Here is a 23661-nt window from a genome sequence, read left to right as displayed (position 1 = left end):
AACTGAACAGTGACAAGAAAAGAATCCCTGGTTGAAAACAAATATGTACATAGCACAGCAGCCACATCAGTGCATATGGGTTAGCATAAACTGGCAACTATTGAAGTGTCACTGCCAATGGCTGTCTCCATGTTACACTAAACTTCATGTGTATGCAAATTCTGCAGTCAACAATGCTTTTCTTGATACACTACACTTCAGGTTACTGCATCTTACTTAGCACAATGGTCTATGTCAGGCTTGAAAAGGCTCCTTGCATCCCTGTACATACCCAGTAAACAGAAAAATGGACAGACTCTACCCGAAGTGACTGGGGAATACCAAGAGGACATAGATCCTCCCATTCCATTCTGACTGTAACAGTCACTTACGAATGACAGATGAGTAAAGAAAAACAAAAAGAAGGTTTGCAAACAATCGGCTACCATAATGATGTACTAATAAAGTCTGACTTTAGTAAAATATTTGCTATGCAATCTAGTAGTTTAACCTCTTATTAATACGTGGGGGGGGGGGGGAAGTTTTGCATAGGGAGAATAGAAGCAGAAGGAAGGATATGCCTCCTTGGATCTTTTTTAAACAGGAAGAGCAGAGGAAAGGAAACTCAGAGGTACTCAAAAAAGCATGTAACAGGTGGAAAAAGTATAAGAGGGAAGGTATGGATGTAGAGGAGATAGGATCTTAAGGCCCTTAAAGCAGACTGGACAGACATACCTACTGCTGTTGTCAACACAATGAAAGATCCTCTCTAGCCCTACAGATGCCACAATAGTGTAAAATAAGAAGTTATGTACCTACCATAACGTTCCATGTTAGTTGTCTTCTCTCGCCTTCTTTCTTGCTTGATGGGTTCGGAGCCGATCCCTCGGCTCCGACTGCACTGCTAAGCTCGAGAGTCACTTTTACCAGCTCGAGGCAGCCCCATATCCCATGATGCAAGGCGGTAAGTACCCAGATCTCGTTTGTTGACAAAGGGCAATAGCACCAAGCATAAAATACTTCCCAAAGGAAGAAGAAACTTACAGATGGAAAAAGGACCAGGTCTGAATGGTCTTTAGCATAATAGTTTCTTATACAAGGTCTGTCCAGGCCAGGGGAAGGAGGGAGGGTCAAGAAAGAAGGCGAGAAGACAACTAACATGGAACGTTATGGTAGGTACATAACTTCTTAATGTTAAGTTGTCAATCTCGCCTTCATTCTTGCTTGATGGGACCGCGTCCCTAGCACCTCTATCCTGGGTGGCTCAATGGAACAAACTCTTGAGGACTGTAGAGCCAAAACTGGCTCTGTCCCTGGAGGCCAAGTCCAATTTGTAATGGGAAACAAAAGTGTGAGGAGTAGCCCAAGTGGCCGCTGCACAAATAGTGTCCAAAGGAAGTCTAGCTTGAAAAGCTGTAGAAGTAGCTAAGCTCCTAGTTGAATGTGCTTTAGGTTTTGAGCACAGCTGTTTTCCCCTGAGCGTATAAATTTCAGAGATGACCGAAGAAAGCCATCTGGACAAAGTCACTTTAGAAACAGGAAGGCCTTTTTATTATCCGCATAGGAAACAAAAAGTTGATCAGATTTTCTAAATTTTTTGTTCTGTCCAAATAATATCTAAGTTGACGATGGACATCAAGATAATGTAGCTTTTGTTCAGCTCTATCTGAATAGTTAGGAAAAATACCGGAGATCAATGGATTGATTCAAATTGTTCTTTGAAGCGACCTTAGGTAAAAAGGTAGGGTTAGTTCTCAAAGATACTCTGTCTTTGTGAAAAACCAAATAGGGGGGTCGAACCGAAGAGCATGAAGTTCAGACACCCTCCTGGCAGATGTAATAGCCACTAGAAATAACGTTTTCCAAGAAAGATATTTCAGGGAACAAGAAACAGCTGGCTCGGCGGGGGGAAGAATCAAGGATGTCAGCACTAAATTTAGATCCCACTGAGGAGGAGGATTCCTGATTGGAGGTTTTAGTAGGAAAATTCCTTTCAAGAAGGCCCTGCAGAGCCTATGGGACATAATATTATGATCTGCTATCCCGACATGAAAATTGGAAATAGCAGCCAATTGAACTCTGACTGTGGAAGAAGAGGAGCCTGCATGAAAAATCTCTGCTAAGAAGTCCAGAACTGCCTGAACAGGGGCAGTAAAAGGAACAATATTTTGGGCCTTAGCCCAATAAGAGAAACGTTTCCATTTGCTTGTGTAAATCCTCCTGGTAGAGGATTTTAGTGAAGCTACTATGATGTCTCTAACTGGGTTAGAGATCAAAGGAAGCCTGGCTAAGGAAGGAAGTGGAGCAACCATGCTGTGAGGTTGAGAGAAGGGATTGACCGGTGCAGCTGACCGGATTGGTGAATCAGAAGATCTGGCACTGGGTCCAGATGCCACGGCTGCACCAAAAGGTGATGATGGAGGAACGGGAACCAAACTTGTCGAGGCCAGTAAGGGGCAATGAGAATCAATTTGGCTCTCAAAGCGGTAGCTTTCTGGATCACCTGAGGGATCAGAGGAAATGGAGGGAAGGCATAAAGAAGTCCCTGGGGCCAATCCTGGGTCAGAGCGTCTCTGGGGGGATGGCCTGATAGGGGAGAGAGGCTAAAGAAGTCTGGACATTTGCTGTTTTGGGGAGTAGCAAAAGATCGCAACATGGGCGACCCCATTCCAGAAAAATCTCTTCCGCTATAGATTGCTTGAGAGACCACTCGTGAGGCATGAGGATAGCTCTGCTCAATCTGTCCGCTATAATGTTGGTTTTCCCAGGGATATGCGTTGCTACCAGAAACCGATGAGAGGAGATCGCCCATTGCCAAAGTCTGAGCGCTTCTCGACACAAGGGGTAGGACTTGGTTCCGCCCTGTTTGTTGATATACCAAACTACAGACATGTTGTCTGTTTGGACTGCAATTGTCCCTACGGGAAGAAAGTCGTTGAGGGCTTGCAACGTTAAAAGCACTGCTCTCATCTCCAGGACATTTATGTGCAGATGGTACTCGAACGGTTGCCACGTCCCATGAACCATCCTGCCCTGATAATGACCCCCCCACCCGATCAGGGAGGCATCCGTGGTGACAGTGGCTATCGGGGACAGAGGTACAAAGCACCTGCCTTGGTGAACCTGAGACGATGTGATCCACCAAGCAAGATGCTCTTTGCATGTCTGTGTCACCAGAATCTGGTGACGCATTGGAAGTTGCTGGTATGACCACTGTGTGAACAGCATCCACTGAAGAAGGCGCATGTAAAATCGAGCCAGGAAGAAGAGTAATGGCCGCAGCCATGAGACCTAATACCTTTAGAACCATTCTGGCCTGTATTTTCTTGCTGGCCAGAATGATCCTGACATGAGTCTGAATGTCTGAAACTCTTTGTTCTGTAAGGGTAGCTGACATCCGAACAGTGTTTACGTTTGCCTATGAAGGTAATAGACTGGCAGGGCGATAAGGATGACTTTTGAAGTTGATTGAGATGCCCAAATGAGAACAAAGGTCTATTGTGTAATCCCTGGCTTGTATAAGCTGATGCCTGGTGGTGGCTGACAGGAGCCAGTCGTCGAGATACGGAAACACCTGGAATCCTTGACGTCTCAGGTGAGCCGTGACCACTGCCATGCATTTGGTGAACACTCTGGGGCTGTAGTGAGACCAAAGGGCAGGGCTCTGAACTGGAAATGACTGGACCCCAGCCGAAAGCGGAGAAATCTCCTGGAGTGTCTGTGAATTTTGATGTGATAGTACGCATCCTGAAGATCTATTGAGCACATCCAGTTGTCCTTCTGTAAGAAGGGCAGAATTGACTGAAGAGTGACCATTCGGAATCTTGTCTTCCTGACAGACTTGTTGAGTCTGCTGAGATCCAATATTGGTCTCAGTCTCCGGTCTTTTTGGGGACCAAAAAGAACCTTGAGTAGATTCCGGGCTCTGAATGGTCTATTGTAACTGGCTGAATGGCTCTTTTTTGCAGTAGTTTTGAGATTTCTGACTCTGCAATCTCCCTTAGACCGGGTGGTACATCTGGAAGGAACTTGAGGGGAAGGGACTTTCCTCGAAAGGAATTATGTAACCCTTGGATATGATCGACTGTACCCATCTGTCTTGAGTGAGGGAATGCCAGGCTTCTGGGTACAGTGATAATCTTCCCCCGACTGCCTCCAAGGAGGGACAGCCGGGCAACACCTCAGGGATGCTGAAAGGGCTTGTCAGAGAGAGGCTCCCTGTTTCCCTGGTTCTTGGACCCCCTCTGCCTCTAGAGCGGCGTCTGTTATTGTTACCCCCTCTGCCTCTAGGGGTAAACTGACCATGTGAATCCGGCGTGACTCCTTGGGATTTATGGAACCACATCTTCCCACCCTTCTGTCCTTTGGGATAAGGCCTAGAAGGGGTGGAAAAACGGACTCCAACAGCAGAAAGAGTCTTGCCGTCCTGCTCGCACCTGGTCAAGGTTTCCTTCACCTGAGGGCCAAACAAAGCTGACCCATCAAAGGGAGAATTTGTGAAGGACGCCTTAAAGGGATCCGTAAAATCACATAGCCGCATCCAGGCTTGGCGTCTAAGAGCCACACCTGTGCCTGCGGCTCTACTCGCTCCATCCGCAGCATAAGATATTAGCCGCATGGAGGAGTTTGCAATGGAATTGAGGGTTCCTAGCTGCGAAGCAATTTTTTCTTGAGCCCCTGCAGCTGTAGGATCCTGAACTACTACTCCCAGCTCCTTCAGGATATCTCTCTGGAGTCTGGTGAAGTGACATAGATAATTCAGCGAACGCATAGCAAAGGTCGCTGAGGAAAACATCCGCTTACCGTACCTATCCATGGTCCTAGAGTCCTTATTAGGAGGATGGACGGGCACGGAAGGATCTGCAAGTTCCTTTTTGGTGGCCGCAGCCACCACCATGGCATCAGCGGGGACACCCTTAGTAAGGAATTGTTTGTCACTCGGGGCAGTGATAAATTTTGAAGGCCTCCTAGGGACTGGCTCTACAGAGTCAGGAGCTGCCCACGCCTTTCGTGCAATAACCTGCATAAGGGGGTCGAAAGGCGGAGACACCCAGGAGGTGGAGGGCCGAGATCCAAACGCCTCTAGGTATACTGACTCATAGTTGTTGGTGGGCCAGTTTCCCCTCTGTTTCAGAAGTTCTAGGATGTCTGAGAAGGAGACATCCTCAGAGGGGGATCTAGGGGATCCCTCTGACTCATCAAAGTCAGTATCCGAAGTGACAGACTCGGGGGAGTCTACATGCTTCCTCTTACAAGTCCTCTTCCTCGGAGGATCTCCCGAAACATCAGGAGAATCCTCGGAAGAGGGGGAAATTCCCAATGGGGAAACCTGAGGCGGAGGATCTCTGGGTCCTGTAGCAAGAGAAGTGGCAGAGATGTCAACAGGTACTATAGAGGGAGGAGCTACGGGAACAGACTGCTGACTGATACCAGTGGCCAGTACACTCTTCATCACCTCGAATGCTCCGCTCCCAGGCAGGTGCGAGAGAACCCGCTCCAAGAGCTAGGAACTCCAGGGACCACCGAAGGGAAGTCTCCGAGGCAGATGTCGGAGCCGAGCTCACCAAGGCCGAGGCTCCAAGGGGAAGAGCGGGTTCGGACAAGGGTCCGATGCCACTCACCCCCTCGGAGACCATGGAAGCCCGACCACCGAATCCCTCTAAGGAAGGTCTCAAAGAGGAGATAAGAGTAGAGGCTGAAGGAACAGAAGGGGGCATCCGTCCTCCAGCCGTAGCAGTAACCATTCCCGAAGACTCCAACTCCAAGCTCTGGGGTAGAGTTGAAGGAGGAACTGTAACGGGGTGTGGACCAACAGTCGTCTGTTGAGGCGGACTGTGTAACATTTGGGCCAGTACCTGTGACTTGAGTAATCTACTGACCACTCTCTCTAGGTCATGATCTGACAACCTGGATGACCTTGAAGATCGGCTCCGATGGCTCCGTTCCGATAGAAGAGGTGAAGCCGGAGCCAAAAGTATCGGCTCCAAGGAAGGAGACCTCGACCTCTTCCTGGAATGAGCCATCGGAGCCGATACTATAGATCCTGTCGGAGCCGACTTCTCGGAGCCGACAGGAAGCCTCGATGTATCGGCTCCAGCCGGAGCCGATACAGCCACCAAAGTAACGGTGTCGGAGCCGATCGGAGCCGACACCGATGCCTGTGCCACATGGGTGTCGGAACCGATCGGAGCCGACATCGAAGTGGTCAAAACAGATTCGGCACCGATAGCCATCGGTGCCGAAGACTTTGTCAAGCCAGAATCGGCTCCAGCCGGAGCCGATCTCGACTCAGTACGAGTCGGAGCCGAGGCCGCAGGCTTAGATACAGAAGCCTGGGCCTTGGAAGGTTTTGCTGATTTTGGTGGAGCCGACTTAGCCGGAGAGCCCTCCGGCTTAAGAAGGCCCCTAAGAATCAGCTTATTCCGTCTCTCCTGCAGGACTCTCTGGCTGAAGGAGTGACAAATAGCACAGGAGTGACAAATAGCACAGGAGTCCTGCAGGTGAAGAGGGCCCAGACAATACAGGCAAGAAGTGTGACCGTCTGTCAGAGACTTCTGACAGCACGAGTCACACTTCTTAAAACCTGAGACCCTCTCCTTTGACATGGTGCTGAAAAAAACACACACACACACACCAGTCAAAATTAACTTAAATAAAATACCAAAAGGTATTCTATAAAAACAACACACACACCCTAACGGGGGGGGATGGGATAGGGAATAAGATTGACTAACAAAAAATTAAAGGAGACAGGGAATTTCTGTCAGAAAAAGTACAAAATAAACTTAAAACTATCAATAAAAGGTTTTTTACTAAAAAGGGGCTTAAATCTCACAAAAGTGAACAACTTACCAGGAGCTGGTAAAAAGAAGACCTCCTAAGCGAAGCGGCAAACGAGATCTGGGTACTTACCGCCTTGCATCATGGGATATGGGGCTGCCTCGAGCTGGTAAAAGTGACTCTCGAGCTTAGCAAGTGCCGAGTCGGAGCCGAGGGATCGGCTCCGAACCCATCAAGCAAGAATGAAGGCGAGATTGACAACTTAACATCATCCCTTATAGTGACCATCAGTGCAACAAAAACATACAACACTGATGTGGACTGATCCTGCCCTACAGACCCCCGAGGTATAAAGCAGGAAATTTTGCCAGCTGCAAAACGGATTCAGGCATCTGTTCCATTATATTAGCAGGAAATCAATAAGGATCTACGAAGTCTTGTTACTAGCCTTGAGTTTTCACTCCTTAAAAGACTAAATGAATCCAGGTGATGTGTGACCAGGTTAGCACACCTAAAAAAGACTCGCTTGCCAACAGTGCTTTCCTGAACGTGGATGGTTATGTATCAGTACCTTGAATTCAGAGTCAGGTACATTTATGAACATATGAATAAGCACAATGCAATAAAACCAGCACAAAACAATACAAAAATAGACTTGACTGACTAGACAAAAGGTTAAAAAGCTAGGTTCATAGGTAGGTAAATAAGCTATCTGCCCAAGGGCCTACGTAAGTCTAGCCAACAAGGTTCCCTGGCTTACGCCACCCAAGAAACTTATTTTCCTGAGCCACTGTCGAGCAGACACACAGAAGTGATCCCTGGGGTGTATTTCCTATTTCCCATCCACTCATCAAGATTTTTCTTGAAGAGTGCTAATGAAGAACTTTGCTTGACATAGATGGGTAGCCTGTTCCAGAGTATGTGAAGTCTCTGGGACAGGAATCTATCCCTCCAGCATGTCCTGTTTATTGTGGTGACAAGGTTTAGGTCCCTAGAGCATGTAGCTCGGAGGGACTGGGATTTCTTTAGGTGTACCATGTCCAAAAGCTCTGGGTTTGACATAGCTTTATATGTTAGGCAGAGATCACCTCGGAGTAGGCAATATGCTACGGATTAATGCTGGAGTTTGAGGCAGTCAGTGTAGGGCATTTGTGTGAGGCCAGTAATCCTCTTTGTGAGGTACTTTTGTGGCCTTTCCAGCTGCTGCAGATGTCTTGTCAGGTACATTCCAAAAGGGGCATTGTACTCTATAATGGGTCTAATGAGAGTCGAGTAGAGGGGAACAATGACCTCTTTTTCCTGGATGAGAACCCTTTTATGATGGTGTGCCATGTAGAAGGACTTCCTGACTACTGTGGCAATGTGACTATCAAAGGAGAGACTATTGTCCACCTGGGTCCCAAGGTCTCTCATTACACATTCGGTGTTAAGTCGATTGCTGCCTGTGTGGTAGTTCATGGGTAAAGAGTTTTTACCAAAGTGGATGACACCACTTTTTGGCATTGAGCCTGACGCCATGGCTCTGACACCAAGCATTTGTCTCAGCGTGGCCCTTCTGTAGGATGTCCACATCATTTGGGGACTTGACTATGGCTCCTAGTTTGCAGTCATTTGCGAACTTCGTTAGCCAGAGGCCTTCTGTGTTAGCCTGTACTTCAGAGAAGTAGATACCAAACAGGAGAGGTCCCAGGACGGAACCTTGTGGTACTCCACTTGTCACTGCTTTGAGGTCAGATTTGGAGTCTGCAACTTTCAGTATAGGTTCGGTCAGTGAGCCAGTTGTCAACCCATCTTGTGACATAGGTATTTATACCTAATTTGGTGAGTTTAGCTATAATTCCAGAATGGGGGATGGTGTTGAAAGCCTTGGCGAGGTTAAGATAGGCTGTGTGAACCACCTTACCCTCATTTTCGGCTTTGGTGACTGCCTCAAAGAAGTAAATCAGGTTCAGGAGGCATGATCTGCCTTTCACAAACCCGAACTGGGTGGGATCCAGAGTTTGGAGGTTACCAATGTCTTTGCTTACGAGTTCCATGATGATACGTTCCATGGCCTTGCAGACCAGGCTCATCAGGCTAATAGGTCGATAGTTCCAGGGATCAGTGGTGGCTCCCCCTTTGTGGAATGGGATAACTGTTGCTGTGCGCCATTCAGTGGGTGCAAAGCCTGATGCGAGGCTATTATTAAACATGGTGCTTAAGTGGGGAGCCAGTTCGTATAAAATGCAGCCTGGGATGTTGTCCGGTCCCATGGATGCTGTGTTTTTGGATTTAGAGAGTGCAGCTTTTACCTGTGTAGTTGTGATTACAGGGACTCTGCATTCTTCCTGTATAGATAAGGGCCCTTTAGGGGGTGGGGGTGGGGTAAAATTAGAACTGAACCTATCTGCCAGGATGTTGGCAATATCGGTTGGTTCTGTAATTTTTGTGCCGTTGTGCTGTAACTCATCAGTTAACAGATCTGGGTGTTGCCATCAAGATTCTTGACATGGCTATAGAATGCTTTGTGGTTGTCCTTAGAATTAGTGGCGATTTTGTTTTCGTAGCTAGCTTTGGAGGATCTTATAAGGGATCTCAGCTTCTTACTGAGGCTGACCAGGGAGCTCCTCCACTCATGGGATTTTACTCTCTTTTGCAACAGCGTCTTCCTTCTGTTGTACAGTTTGTTTATGGCAGGGGACCACCAGATTGGCTTCCTTTTTTTTGGAGGATAGCGTCTTGGTTCCGTTTGGGATAGCACGATCCATGCACTCGTGTAAGTGCTTATAGAGTGCATGTGTGTAGGATTCAGCAGTTATAACTGTATTGTCCATCTGCATGGGTGTCATGAAATTCACCACTTCTGTCTTAAGAAGCATGAAATTGGCTTTGGAGAATTTTTTTACCATGGTTTCCTTAATTGGGGGTGGGGGCGGGATGTGGATATCAAGGGTGATTAGCTTATGGTCGGGAGTGGACCAACGAGGAGTTGACTTCAGGTGTGGAACATTGGTCACTCATGTTGGTAATGACTAGGTCTGGGATACTGTTGCACCTGGTGGGGGTGTGGATAAGTTGAGCCAGGGCATTGGAGTTTATGAATGCCAGAAAGCGTTGAGCTAAGGAGCTGGTACACGAGTAGTTGAAGTCGTCCATTATTAGGGTGTTTGGTTGAACCCTAATATTTTCCAGTACATCAAGAAAAGAGGAGTGGGAATCCTGGGGCATGGTGGGGGATCTGTAGCAAGCTACAATTTGGATTGCAGTTTTGCCCAGAGTTAGTTGCATTTGGATAACCTCGGATGCATTATACTGAGCAACTAGCCTGGAGGTGTGGATATCCTTAATAAATATGGACACACCTCCGCCTTTGGTGTTTCGGTCCAGGTTACATGGCTGAAAAGTGTGGTATGAGTTATAGCCTGGTAAAGATGAATAATAAGGAACCTCTGGAAGCTCTGCGGTGTCAGTCTCCTGAAGTCACTACTTGCAGTAGAGACTCCAAAGTTGCAAAGTCTAGTATTAGAAGCAGAAGGAAAAAAATTGAATGCAGAGAAACATTCCTGGGACTACTAATAGTCCTACAGAGGTACAGTGAAGGAAGTGAGCCACACAAGATAACGGGTACCCAATACTGTGCACGGCAAAGTAAAAGCAAACACAAGACTAATGTATATGAGGATATATACAAACCAATGTGAATATAACGTGACAACAAAAATATGTACTATTTAATAGTTAGGCTGAAGAATTTTGTATAAACTGTTAATGACAAGCTCCTGTATCAGGAAGCCTAAGATATATGGAAGAATTGCAGTACTCTGGACAAGAGTTGAACATGACCTGCATTCCTCCAATTAGGTCTTCAGGAGATTCAACATACTTAACTTGAGCTGAATTAACCCTGGCCAATATCTGGCCCTTAACAACAAACTCAGTGCTGTGACTACTCTCTGAAATTAGGGAAACGACAGGCTTTTGATAAGCACCCTAAACTGATGTTAATGCTCTTGTACAAGACTAGAGCTTAACTGTAGTGGGAACTGCAAAGAACTTTAAAACAAACACTCATTTCAGCCAAATGAAAGAAAGAAAAAAAAAAACACTGAAAGAAATGTTTAATATACTTTAAAGCTTTCTGTGTACTATCACTCTTCTGTGGCGGTAGTGGTGTGTTAGATCTTTCAAAGCTAACATTTACTGTTGCTACACTTTCTCCAGCATTGCACATGGGAGAAGTTAAAAATTCAGGCACTACTATGACTTATAGTCAAGTACTTCTGATCATAACCCTGCTTTGTGTTCTCGACATGAATTTCAAGATTCACCTCGAGCAGCACCTTTAAGGTGAACCTCTTGACATCCATGTGTCGAACACAAGCTGATTATGCTCAAAGACTCAAACAAAATGCAGTCTGCCACACTTCAAAAACATCGTGCAGAGATTCAAGTTCAGAAAGCTAAAATCCCAGTGTGGCCAGAACAGCTATGACATAGCTGGAGATGTTAAGTTTGAGTCAATTGGGAGCACCCAAAGGTAAACACAATCCAGACTGTGTAAAGAATTAATGACCTCCAGTACTGCTCCAAGCATAACTGCAGCCTGCAAAGACAAAGGAAGAATGGCAGCAAAGAAAACCATTAAACCTCTCCAATCCCCTTTGTCTTCCTCTCATAGCTTTCCCTCTTCCTCTGAAAGAAGACAATTTAAGCACCACCTTACAGTTGCAGTTTGTACAGCCAAGGGCAGAGAAGGTCTGACACATTCGCCTCTTTCAGGAACAAAAGAACTGCCACCCTGATCAGATACTCACCCTTGGGGTAATTTTTAAAAGATAATGTACAAATAGCCAGCAGCTGTATGAAAGAAATTTACTAGAAACAGCTTCATGAATGAGTGGGACATCTTCAAGCAAACACCTTGAGCTGTCCCCTTTAACGACCATCTTTTCTTGGATCATTCCCTGTGCTTCCTGCACGTGAAGTTAACTGTAGGCAAAAAGGTACGAAATGTAATTGTTTAAATTCTTCCCACATTTGCTAGAGGCAGTTTATGGTACACAATCCAATGAGTAAGAATAAGTTCCACTTAACTTTACATTTTAAACTGTAGTAACAGCAGCAAGGGAACACCAGTGAGAGTTGTACATCATGCAAAGGGTGTTCAGAAGTATGAAATACAGAATTCTTTTTAAACCTAACCTTGGCAGGGCTAGCCATCCAGCGGCATGAATCTTGACTTTAGAGGATCATCACTGAACTGGCACCCCGACTCCAAGTGGAAATTAGGAAAAAGGAGTAGTGGATGGATCCTGTGCTTTCTGGTGTAAAAAGTGATGACTGTATCTCCAAATACTGAGGACTGATGAAACTTGTTTCTTCACAGAAAGGCCTTACTTTCTGAAAAACCTGAGTGGTATCAATATTTAAAGCTCAAGGACTACAAGTTTCAGCTACACTACCTGACATGTACCTAACAATAAGGGAGATTGTTACCCACAAATGCTTGGCAAAATGGCCATCACATATACCCTAAGAAAGTCCTAAGTTATGTTGGGCAGATTTATCTCCAAAAGTACTTACCAATGACTCCATGGATATGAAGGAGAGCAACTCCACTGTTTTAGAATTCTGAGAAGCCAACTTCTGAGAATGGCAAAGAAGGTAGTCTAGCATGTACTAAATACCAGCATACGAGATCACTGATGCAGCCAGCCACTCAGCAAGTTTACTGAATGCACAGGCACATCTAGACAACACTAAGCTGGTGGAGGACCTTAAAGCAAAGGTTATACATGATTCAGCCCCATTCCAGATGTTATTTATTAGTTCTATGCAGGAAGCAAACAAGCACAGCACAAACAACTCAAAGTCCATAATATGAACCACCACCTCCTCCTTTGAGGAATCAAGCAGTGATGGGTTAATTTATGCTCCCAAGTTCAAGCTATTCAACTATGTATATAGTCTCTCAAGGAGGAGAAAAAAATTAAATTTAAATTCTGACAAGGCACTATCTGAAAGGCTGTGATGTTAAACAATGCTGTGTTCAAAATGGAATGGTCGCTTTTCCACCATAAGGTTTATACCACTAAACAAATACAACAAATACAACATGTATACTGAAAGAAGTTGTACAAAACTCTTTCAGGAAATGTTTAGCTAGAGTTCAACAAGACATGTCAGACTAAAACTGATGCAGGCAGAGATCCCTCCTAATGATCTATGGTTGCAACAAAAGAAACAGTTCAATGATTCTGCATCACTAGTTTGCAAAACAACAAATGGACTTTGTACACAAATCACACATACCTTTTTTCTTTTTCATAGGTTCTGACATTGTGGGCACAGGTGATGTGTCCATTGGATCAGACTCCTCTGTTGATACCTCAACCTCAGTTTCAGTAATCACATCAGGTCTCATGGCAGCATGAATAAATTCAGGAGTTGTCACGCAAGGCGGTACAAACACCTCTACTGTACCAGCAAGGAAAGAAAAAAAAGTACTATCACAACAAGAAATGTATTAAGAGTTCCCAAAAGCTATTTCTTCTTCTACCAGCTTGACACTTTTAGGTATGTCAACATCTCAATCTGAATAAAGTGGTGGGATAGAAGACACATTATACTACAGCTTAACTACTGAGAAACATGCTACAAAGAACTACTATAACACTGGACCTAGGCTATTTCTTGCATCTCAGTTGTACAAGATTTCTTGCACCACAGGCATCTGCATTTTGTACTGTACTACATGTATTGCTAACTGCTAATACCAAGTAATATCACAGGATCCACAGCTATGAACATGGGATACACATGCATATATTCAAAACTGTCTAATGCCACACACTAAATTTACTGCTCCCGGGGGAAAAAAAATCTCAAAAGAATGTAGTGTCCAATAAGACCGGCAAAGTCATGAAACATGCTAGATTTCAGAAAGGCAGCAAAGGACAGGTGAGCAGACAAATCTTATGGATATTGCTGCAAGAAACAAATTTCCAGCACTACGATGAGCACTTAAAAGTTTCTACCTTACTTTGGGGTGTCTCCCTTGCAGCAGTAGGCACATGGAGAAAGGCAGACCTGGACCTGGAAAATGAAGTCTATAAAACACTGTAAACTGGGTTATGTATTCTAGGGGCAGCAGCATGGTCCTCTGTACAACTCCATCAGCTTCTAGAAAGCCATCAAAGAAGCCAATGCCTTCATGGAAATGGCTTATTATGCAGAGTATAACAAAATGAGATGGCATGAGAAAGCCACATGGAAATAGTCTGTTTTTGACACCAATTGCTTTTTTCACTTGCATTCATAGGAGACCAACAGCTGATCATCAATCACAAAAGTTGGAGTTTTGTCTAGGTAAAATCCAGGTTGCCTGTGGACATCTATGGTATGAGGAACCCTTTTATTCCTTGCTCTTGGGCTCAAGAAATAAAACTGGAAGATTAACAGTCTGGGTTAAAGGTAAAGTACAGCGGTGTAAGTAAACTTAGAATAACCTTAAACATTTGAATGGTCAATGCTGCAGCAGCCTTAGATATGTGGGGTTACATCCTGCATAAGATATAACGGGTGGCCAGTTTCTAAAGCTTCACGACACTTTCCACCCCTCGAAACAGTAAGCTCAAGCTAAAAACAGACTAAAAACAGATTTGGGCATTGCACTTCCAAGATGGATGCACACTGAATTCTAGCTCTCCCAGTGTGAACAAAAACTTGGTGGAGAAAGCCAATGGATTTATATTTCTGAATACATTTCAGTAACTGGGTAGTAAGTGCACTGCCTGGATGTCAGGGAAAAAGATAGGACCTGAAGAAAATCTGCTACAAAAGGTGAAGAAAAAACATTAAATGGGTAAAGTACTGCAGATGTTCAGCAAAAAGCAGTGCAACCTCCTGACACGACTTCCAGTAACCTAGAGAAAAGTACAAGACAACTGCACACAGGCCTGAATAAAATAAACAAAACACTGATGGAGTATTTCGACACAAACAAAAGGATGGTAAAAAAAAAAAAAAAATGGAAGAAACTTTAGACATTCAGATGAGGTGATAAAACTGCAAAAACAGGGTCAAAATGAAAAGGTTGGCTGAATATGAGGCTGCTTAAGAAAACAGGTTTCAAAAAAATAACAGAATTAGAGGATACAGCATGTACAGAAAATCCGAGATTTTCTGCTGCACCAGAGAAGCTGAAAGGAACAGACTGAATTAATTTTATGAAAGCACAAATAGGCAACTGAACTGGTACTCCACAGCAGACGTTAACTGAAAAGCCACATCACATGCACGCTCTATACCTTTCAAAGAGAAGATAACCTACACCTCTAACATTAAAAGACTGCGGCAGAAATAAAGTACTAAAAGTGGGAGACAGAGTGTTTGTGGAGAATGATTGTTCTTTGTACACCAGACAAAACAGGAGCAAATTTATTCCACTATTCAGGGAATGTCAAGAAGCAGGTATGAGATTCACACTGCTGCACCCGGTTATATTCATCCCCGGAGGGACAAAATCAATTTCTAACGAAGTACAAGCTAAGGAGGAAATAAAGAAGGAGACGCTGCTTCTTGTTCTTTTAGTAATGAAGATGAGACAGAGAGAGAGAGAGAGACAGAGAGAGAGACAGAGAGAGAGAGAGAGAGAGACAGAGAGAGAGAGAGAGAGAGACAGAGAGAGAGAGACAGGGAGAGACAGGAGACAGGGAGAGACAGGGAGAGACAGGGAGAGACAGGGAGAGACAGGGAGAGACAGGGAGAGACAGAGAGAGACAGAGAGAGACAGGGAGAGACAGGAGAGACACAGAGAGACACAGAGAGAGACACAGAGAGACACAGAGAGACACAGAGAGAGAGAGAGAGAGAGAGAGAGAGAGAGAGAGAGAGAGAGACAGAGAGAGAGAGAGAGAGAGAGAGAGAGAGAGAGAGAGAGAGAGAGAGAGAGAGAATGTGCCAGTGAAACCTTTTTCTAATGTTTCAATGGAAAATGCTTCAGAGAAGGGAAAAAAGCACAAGAGTTGACTAGATGAATCGACAGTACATTGGAAATGAAGCAGACATGATCTGGGAGATGGAGATATACAGGTATAAAACAAGTGACTTGGAAATTGACAAATGTGGGATTACAAAGCATTAATTATATTTGCGAAACATGGAAAAACAAGAAAATCTGGAAATATTGGACTCTTTTGACTTTGTTAAACTTGTAGGGGACTCTCACGCTTAAGCCCTAATTCATGTAATTAATGTCTGGAAAAACACAGAGAGGGGAGGGAGAAAGTAAAGCAAGTAAAAATGTTTTTTCTTAAACGGTACTATTTTTATAGTGCATGATTTTCTTTGTATGCCATAAAATAAAATTCTCAGTTATTTTTAAGTGTAACTGGGATACTAACGTAAACAGGTGCTACTGTTTTTTCCCTCCCTTCTCTCTCTCACCTTGTTCAGTTTAAACAAATGTTGGCACTGCAATGAAAAAGAAAAACACAAATCTGGTTAAAAAGAACATAAAATAAAAATCACTGTGCTTTTTCTCATTCTTGCATAGGGAATGACTGGATTAAGACTCTCAGCTTCAATCAATTAAAAAATATTGAATATTGATTATATGGCTTTTTTTCTAGAAAATAAATATATGCCTAGTATCAATTTTGTACCTGGTCCTCATGTCTCCAGGAAACAATCTGTTAAAGAGAAATCTCTAGGAGATGATGTTCTCTGAAAGCACTCAGTGTTTACTCAGCTAGGAGAGCAGTAAAGACAAGACAAAACCAGATGGCACTTAGTTGAAGTATGGGCTACAGCATGCGTCTCTGCATGGATAACCTTTCTTTCAGGTTAACTCAAGTCTGGGTATGGCTGCCAGTTTGGAACATTTGCTCCTATTAGTAGGTGAAAACTTCAACATTTGAAGATGTACACAGTTTGTGTATTGTTATTAAGTTAACAGGTTTTAGGGGGTATTGGGTGTGTATTTTTTGTTTGAGGGCTTTCAATAAAACAGTTTTGCAAGATGTGGCAAGCTCAAATGGATATGACAAGAAACAACTGTATAAAAGATCAACCTGCCAAAGTGTATGCACGCAACAAAAGCTTGAACTAGACATCTAACAAAATAGCTGTTGTATATAAAATGTGGGAATAACTTTAATACAATGATTTCTTTAATGTCTTTAAATGTCAATGGTCTCACGGATAAATACAAAAAAGAAAGTAATGAACTATATTAAAAAAAGCAGAATACAAATAGCTATGCTACAGGAGACACTTGGAAAGAAGTGAACATGTGAATTTGACAAAGTGTTTCAGGATGGTTATTCAGCAGAATACCTGGGACAAAAAAAAGATTACTAATATTAATTGCAAGAGCAGCTCTAACAATGACTGAGAATATAGTGGTAGATTTGTAGCACTAACGAGCTACTGGCAAGGTAGGACAACTACACTGGCATGCATTTATATTCCACCTAAAACTGCTATAATGGAGCTTAAGAAAATTCTAGGAGAAATAAATAAATCAGCTTTCAGCAAGGAATGTTACTTATAGGTAGGGAATGGAATTTGATTTGCAACAGTGAAGATATGTCTGAAGGGAAATATAACAAGTGGGGGTAGAATTGTGAAGAGATTTATGAAAATATTAGGATGGAGGATGCAAATTCAGTACTAGGAGTTTGGAGTGAATTTACATATATTCTACAACATGTACAAAAACTGGGCTTGGCAGTGTTTACATTTCACAGGAACATACACATTTAATTAAAGGTCTTGATACACACCCATTAATTATTTTAAATCATGTGCCAATAATAGCTAAAATAAAAACACAGGGTAATGAAATCTGTTGAAAAGAGTGGGTAAGTAGACGTTCAGGAGCTATTAGAGATGATAGAAATCTCTTCTGAAAATATAGCTAGGGAGTGGAATACAATTAAAGTGGAGTTTAAATACAGGATGGAAATAAAGGGATATATGGTTAAGAAGTAACAAAAATTATGAGGAACTGAAATGTTAAAGTATTTCAAAATAGCAGGAATCCCAAACAATAATAGGAGTAACTGCAGAATGCTAAACAGAAAATAAGAGATTACCTCAATATGCATGAGTTTAGAAAGAATGCATTAACCAACTGTTTATTTGATAACTCTAGACCACAAACCTTTAGCACAATGACCCAGGCAACAGAAAGTAGAAAGGCCTTTGCCAAACTTAGGGAGCCTATAACAAGGAAGATGAGTAGAAAATATTTTGGAAAGTCTATGAAAGTCTGTATAAAAAAGAAATATGGAAATTGAGAAAAGCTACAAATGGAAATGTTTATGATAAAATTAAATATGCCAATGTTAGAGGTAAATAAGGCTCAATTACTAACAGGATGGGAGGAAAGGAGACAAAAACAGGAAAGTCCCCAGGAACAGATGGTATTCCGGTAGAAGTTTGGAAGCTAGGAAGGGGAAGAGAGAGAGAAAGGGAAGGTTTTGCTTATAAGAGAAGTACCAACATACTGAAAAGAAAGCCATAGTAAATGTAATACCTAAAGAAGATAAGGATCCATCGGAGCCAGCTTCATACAGGCCCATTTATGTCAATAGCTAAAAGAGTGGCAAAAGTGATGCTAAAATTGATAAATATAAATCAATGTGGTTTTGTGGAGGGAAGACAAACATTCAACAACATTAACAGAAAGAATACTTGTGTAAAATCGTAGCATAACCATAGCTGTCCTCTTCCATGTTGCAGTATTCTTGGTTTGGGATTTCCTGCCTTCAGGCGACTCGTATGTCGGCTGCTATACAAAAGCTTCAGCTTGGCTGTTGCAGCTGCGTGGGATGTCACACGTAGGGCCATAAACCAGGGACCCTGTGTGAGACGTCTGCGCGCACAATCCTCAGAACTTGAAGCTAAGCAGGCAAAGTAGATAGCCCAACAGGATAGGCTGCCAAAGGTGACATGTACAAGGCCCCTGGGTTTCTTCAGTAATGGGGAGAGATCAGGGAGCAGTTAGACTGGTAGAATCAATGTGGGGGTACAGTGGGTGGGAAGGAATACTGCAACATGGAAGAGAAGGACATCTATGGTTATGGTACGATTTTACACAACTATTCTATGTCCTTCTATTCCTATGTTGCAGTACTCTTGGTATTGGTGAGTACCACAGCTTAGTTTGATGAAAGGGTGGCGGATGCAGAAGATGATTCCACAAAGCCTTGTAGGATTGCCCTGGCAAATCCTGCGCATGCTTTGGAGATTTGGTCCAATTTGTAATGTTTGGTGAAAGTGTGGATAGTGGACCATGTAGCTGCTTCCATAATGGAAGTTGTGTCCATGCCTTCTTGGAAGACGTTGGAAGTGGCCACTGCTCTTGTGGAGTGCCTTAACCCCAACTGGAGGGTTTTTTCCGTGGTGTAAGTAGCAAAAACCGATTGCCTTTCTAACCCAGGATGCAATGGTCTGTTTGGTGACTGCCCTGCCCAATGCCCTGGGGTGGAAAGATACAAAGAGTTGTTTGGATTTCTTAATGTCTTTAGTCTTGTCCAGGTAAAATCTCAGTTGCCTGTGGACATCTAGGGAGTGGAGTATCCTCTCTCCTTGGTTAGTGGGAAAGGAGAAAAAATTGGGTAGGTGAATGGATTGATTTAGAGATAAGTCATTGACTACCTTGGGCATGAAGGAAGGGTTAGTTCTCAGTGTGACCCTGTCCCTATGAAAAACGGTGTAAGGTGAGCATGCCATTAAGGCTTGTAGCTCGGAAACCTTTCTGGCAGAGGTAATAGCCACTAACAGTACTGTTTTCCAAGTACAAAACTGTAGAGAGGCTGTATTAGCCGGTTCGAAGGGGAGCTGGGTAAGTTTTTCCAGGATGAAGTTCAGGTCCAATGGAGGAGGAAAAGGCTTTTTAGGTGGTCTGATGTGCAAGACCGATTTAAGGAAGAGTTTCACATGCAGCCTTGCTAACAAGGGGGGATCTAGAGGTAAGCAGGCTGATAATGCAGAGAGGTGCACTTTCACTGATGAATAGGAAAGTCCACCCTTTATAAGTTGACACATATATGAGAAGACTAGGGTGGGTGTCAGCCTCATAAGGGTCCCTTTCCTGTCCCAGACATCACTGAGTAAATCTTTTCCATTTGGCAAGGTATGATTTTCTAGTAATGGGTTTCCTGGCCTCCCTCAGGACTGACAGCACGTCCTCTGAATAGTGGTGTCTGAATAGGGTTAGTAGTTTATCACCCACAGAGTCAGGGACAGCATTTGCAAGTGTGGGCATAGGAGAGTTCCTTTGTCGTGTCAGAAGGTCCACCTTGTGGGGTAACTTGCAGTGACTGCTCTTGGCTAAAATGTACAGAAGGGGGAACCAGTGCTGCCTTGGCCAGTAGGGAGTCACTAGCAAGATTTTTGGTTTGTCCTTCCGGATTTTCAGAACGACTTTCTGAATCAGAGGGAAAGGGGGGGGGGGAGGCATACAGGAACTTCCCCTCCAAGGTGCAACTGAAGGCGCCTACTCTCCAGGCTTGAGGGGGGAGTAAGTCTTTGTGCAGAAGGTCTGCAGCTGCCTGTTCAGGGTGGAGGCAAACAAGTCTATTTGTGAAGTGCTCCACCGGTGGACTATGTCTAGAAAGATCGCCCTGTTCAGCATCCATTCGTGTTGTGGAGAAAATGTTCAGTTCAGGAGGTCTGCTTGCTTGCTTGTCCTGCGAAGGAATGTAATTGGCTTGTAGAAATAAGGTTGTGCCGATATGCTAGGCCCCAAATTAGCAGGGCTAGCCTGCACAATTGGTATGCCTTGGTACCTCCCTGTTTTTTGATGTACCACATAACAGTGGTACTGTCTGTTACTATCAGAAGAGGACCTGGTAGCAGTAATGGTACAAAGGTCTGTAGAGCTAAAAGAACTGCGGTCATCTCCTTTACACTGATGTGTTTGGTTACCATGGGAGGTTGCCACTGGGCTTAGACTCTAAGAGTGCAAGGTGGCTCCCCAGCCTGAGTCTGAGGCATCTGTATGCAATATCTGTGTGGCTTGAGGGGGCTGCAGTGGAAGCCCCGGGTTTAGTTGTACTTGTTGGATCCACCAAATGATTTCATTCTTTAAAAAGGGAAGAAGGGGATAACTTGTTCCAAGTAATTCTGGTGTTGTGACCAGATATTTTTTGAGGTACCATTGCAGTTTTCGCATATGCATTCTGGCCAATGGTAGCATGGGAATGGTTGCTGCCATCAACCCCAGGAGTCAAAGGAACTGCCTTGCAGTGACTGCCTGGGAGAACAAGACTTCCCGGAAGTGGGAAGTTAGAGACAGAACCTTGTCCTGTGAGAGAAAGGCTTTCATTCGCTCTGTATTGATTCTGCAATCTAGGAATATCTTGTCCTTGTCTGGGTTCAGCGAGGACTTCTTGAGATTTGGGGTGAACCCTAGACTTTGTAGAAGGGACATAGTGAAGTGTAGATGCCTTAAGAGGGAATCTTTGGACTGTGCTAGGATAAGGATGTCATCCAGATATGGGTAAATCTGGATTCCATGGATCCTGCAGAAGGCAATGGGTGGAGCTAGGCACTTTGTAAACACTCTTGGGGAAGTGGATAAACCAAACGGCAAGGCCGTAAATTGGAAGTGCGAGGATGGGCCAGAGAAACACAGGAAACGTCTGTGTGAGGCCCTGATGGGATTGTGCAGGTAAGCATCTTTTAGGTCCAAGGTGACCATGAAAGCTGAGGGTATGAGGGGTAAGAGTGGGAAGGGATAGTATTTTAAAGGTGGGTACCTGCAGGTAAAGGTTTAGGAAGAAGATATCCAAAATGGGTCTCCAGGGACCGCCCTTTTGAGGGATCACGAACAGACGGGAGTAGAATCCCTTTCCTTCTTGTCCTGTGGGAACTGGCTCTGCTGTGCCTTGTTGCAGGTCTGACAGAATTTGTGGAAGAAGATGGCATTGTTTTTTTGGGGGAAATGGAATGCCCTTCCAGGGGGAAATTTGTTTCCAGGATAGAAAGTACCCTTTTTGAATAATGGTTAATACTCATTGGTCTGTAGTGATTTTTTGCCAGAAGGGGAGACAGTGGGTAAGGCGAGCTGAGAGGGGCAAATGGGCAAGGCAGTCACGCATTATTAGGACCTCCCCTGTTCTGAAAGCTTTGTCTAGGATGAGGAGGTGGGCCAGGAGACATGGATGAGGAATGTCTTCTAGTTCCTCTTCTAGGTCTGGAGGAGGAGGAGGCAGCAGAATGCGGGTTACGGTTAACAAAGGTAGTCTTAGCTGGGTAGTTCCTATAAAATTTGGGTATAGGGGATACCAGGAGAGGTTTTATATCCTGTAATTCTTTGCTTTTTTTCTTGCAGATTGCTTTCCAAACAGGAAGTTGTAATCCAGGGGAGCAGCCAAGATTTTGGACTTGAAGTCTTCTGGCAGATTCTGTAGTCTAAGCCAGGAATATCTCCTAAGGAGAGATGCTGATGCTGCACAGAGAGCAGAAGCTTCTGCAGCATTGTAGCTGCATCTTACGGAGTGTCTAGCCACTTGTAGGGTTAAGGACAATTTTGAGGAGATATCAGTCTTAACTGGACTGTCAGGGATTGAAGCCAGCATAGAGGTGGCTTGAGATACTAAGTCCTGGGCATACTTGGTCATGTGTGTTTGATAGTTAATGGCTCTGAAGGCCAAAAGGCCAAAATGGAGGAAGTGTACACCTTCTTGCCTAGCCTATCCATGGATTTGCTATCTTTATCCATGGGCAATAGGGAGGCAGAAGGTAACAACCTAGACTGTTTATCAGGGGCATTGGCAATCACTGCTGGGTCAGCTAAGGGTGGCTTTATGAGGAATTTTTGTTCCTCTGGCACCTTGTAGAAGCGGTCTGGGCACTTGGGTGCAGGAAGCTGCGAGTCAGGTGTTCTAGAAGCTGCAGTAAAGGCATCCAAGTATGCTGGAAGAACAGGGGGGACACCTGTAGGGGAGGGGGGACTCCACTTGCAGCAGTTCAAAGTATCCACTTTGGGTTTCTGTCATTTGGGAAGTATCCTATTTGAAATAATCTTTCATTTTGGTGATGGTTTCACCAAATGTAATGTCTTCAGGTGGAGAATCCCCTTCCACAGAATCAGGAAAATAATATTCCTTGGAAGAAGCATTCTGGGATGCATAAGAGATGGATTCATCAGAGGAAGAGTAGGAAGATTAATGTTTTACTTCAAGGAGGGGAGCCATGGGGATGGAAGAAGCAGAGGGAGGCCTAGGGCTTAGCAGAGGCAATGTAGTTTTGGGTGAGGCAGAAGGCCCAAGGACCATAAAAGCCTGCATAAGCGAAGAGGTGAAGGCCTTCCAGTCCGGAGGGGCGCCTCCCAGTCCGGTGGAGCTACAGAAGCAGGAGGAGTGCGTTTTGTTTTCTGCTTCTTTTTGGTCGGAGTGGTCTTAGGAGTCTGTCTAGAGCCAGGTTTGGCAGCGGTTTTATCGGAGGTCTGGATCCCGGTCAAAGGAACCACCAAATCCGGTTCCCCCTCGACATCAAGAGGCATCAGTGTCTGAGAAAGCTCTGTGGACATGCCGGTCGTCGTTTGTGCAGCTGCCTCCACAAAGGAGGTCGATGGAGCCGAATGATCCGCTGAGCGCTCAAACTCCTACAATCGGCAGTTGGTGGGGCGCCCGGGTGCGAAGCGGCAGGCGATGAAGGCCTAGGCATCTTGGCCTTCTTATGCGGAAGTTCTTGGGTGGCCTCCGAAGTGGGATCCATCCAGAGAGCCAACCGTTAGAGGCGTTGATTTTCTAAGTAAAGACTGAAAGCTGCAAGGCAGCTACGCAAGGTCTTAGGAACAAATGATTTACAAATAAGGCAGGCGTTATGGTCGTGTTCCCGGCCTAAGCAGAAAACGCATTTGTCATGGGTGTCCTTATGGGGAATTTGGTGCCCGGATTGGCACTT

The 23661-nt window shown here is 44.5% G+C and overlaps 1 protein-coding gene across 3 annotated transcripts in view; it reads right to left on the bottom strand.

Annotated features, from left to right (window-relative positions):
- Window positions 1–23661, bottom strand: part of ELF2 (E74 like ETS transcription factor 2) — a 192892-nt gene that overhangs the window by 125070 nt on the left and 44161 nt on the right. For 2 of the 3 annotated variants that reach the window (XM_044061643.1, XM_044061641.1), the window contains exon 3: window positions 13051–13215. In XM_044061643.1, coding sequence (XP_043917578.1) covers window positions 13051–13215 — 165 coding nt within the window. The remainder of the gene's footprint in view (window positions 1–13050; window positions 13216–23661) is intronic. The other variant, XM_044061642.1, reaches the window with a different exon arrangement.

This window comes from Protopterus annectens, chromosome 2.part0 (assembly GCF_019279795.1).
Source record: "Protopterus annectens isolate FY-2018-M chromosome 2.part0, PAN1.0, whole genome shotgun sequence".
In the NCBI taxonomy this organism is placed as follows: domain Eukaryota; kingdom Metazoa; phylum Chordata; order Ceratodontiformes; family Protopteridae; genus Protopterus; species Protopterus annectens.
Note: the sequence above shows the minus strand (reverse complement) of the source record. Positions and strands in the feature narration are given on the sequence as shown.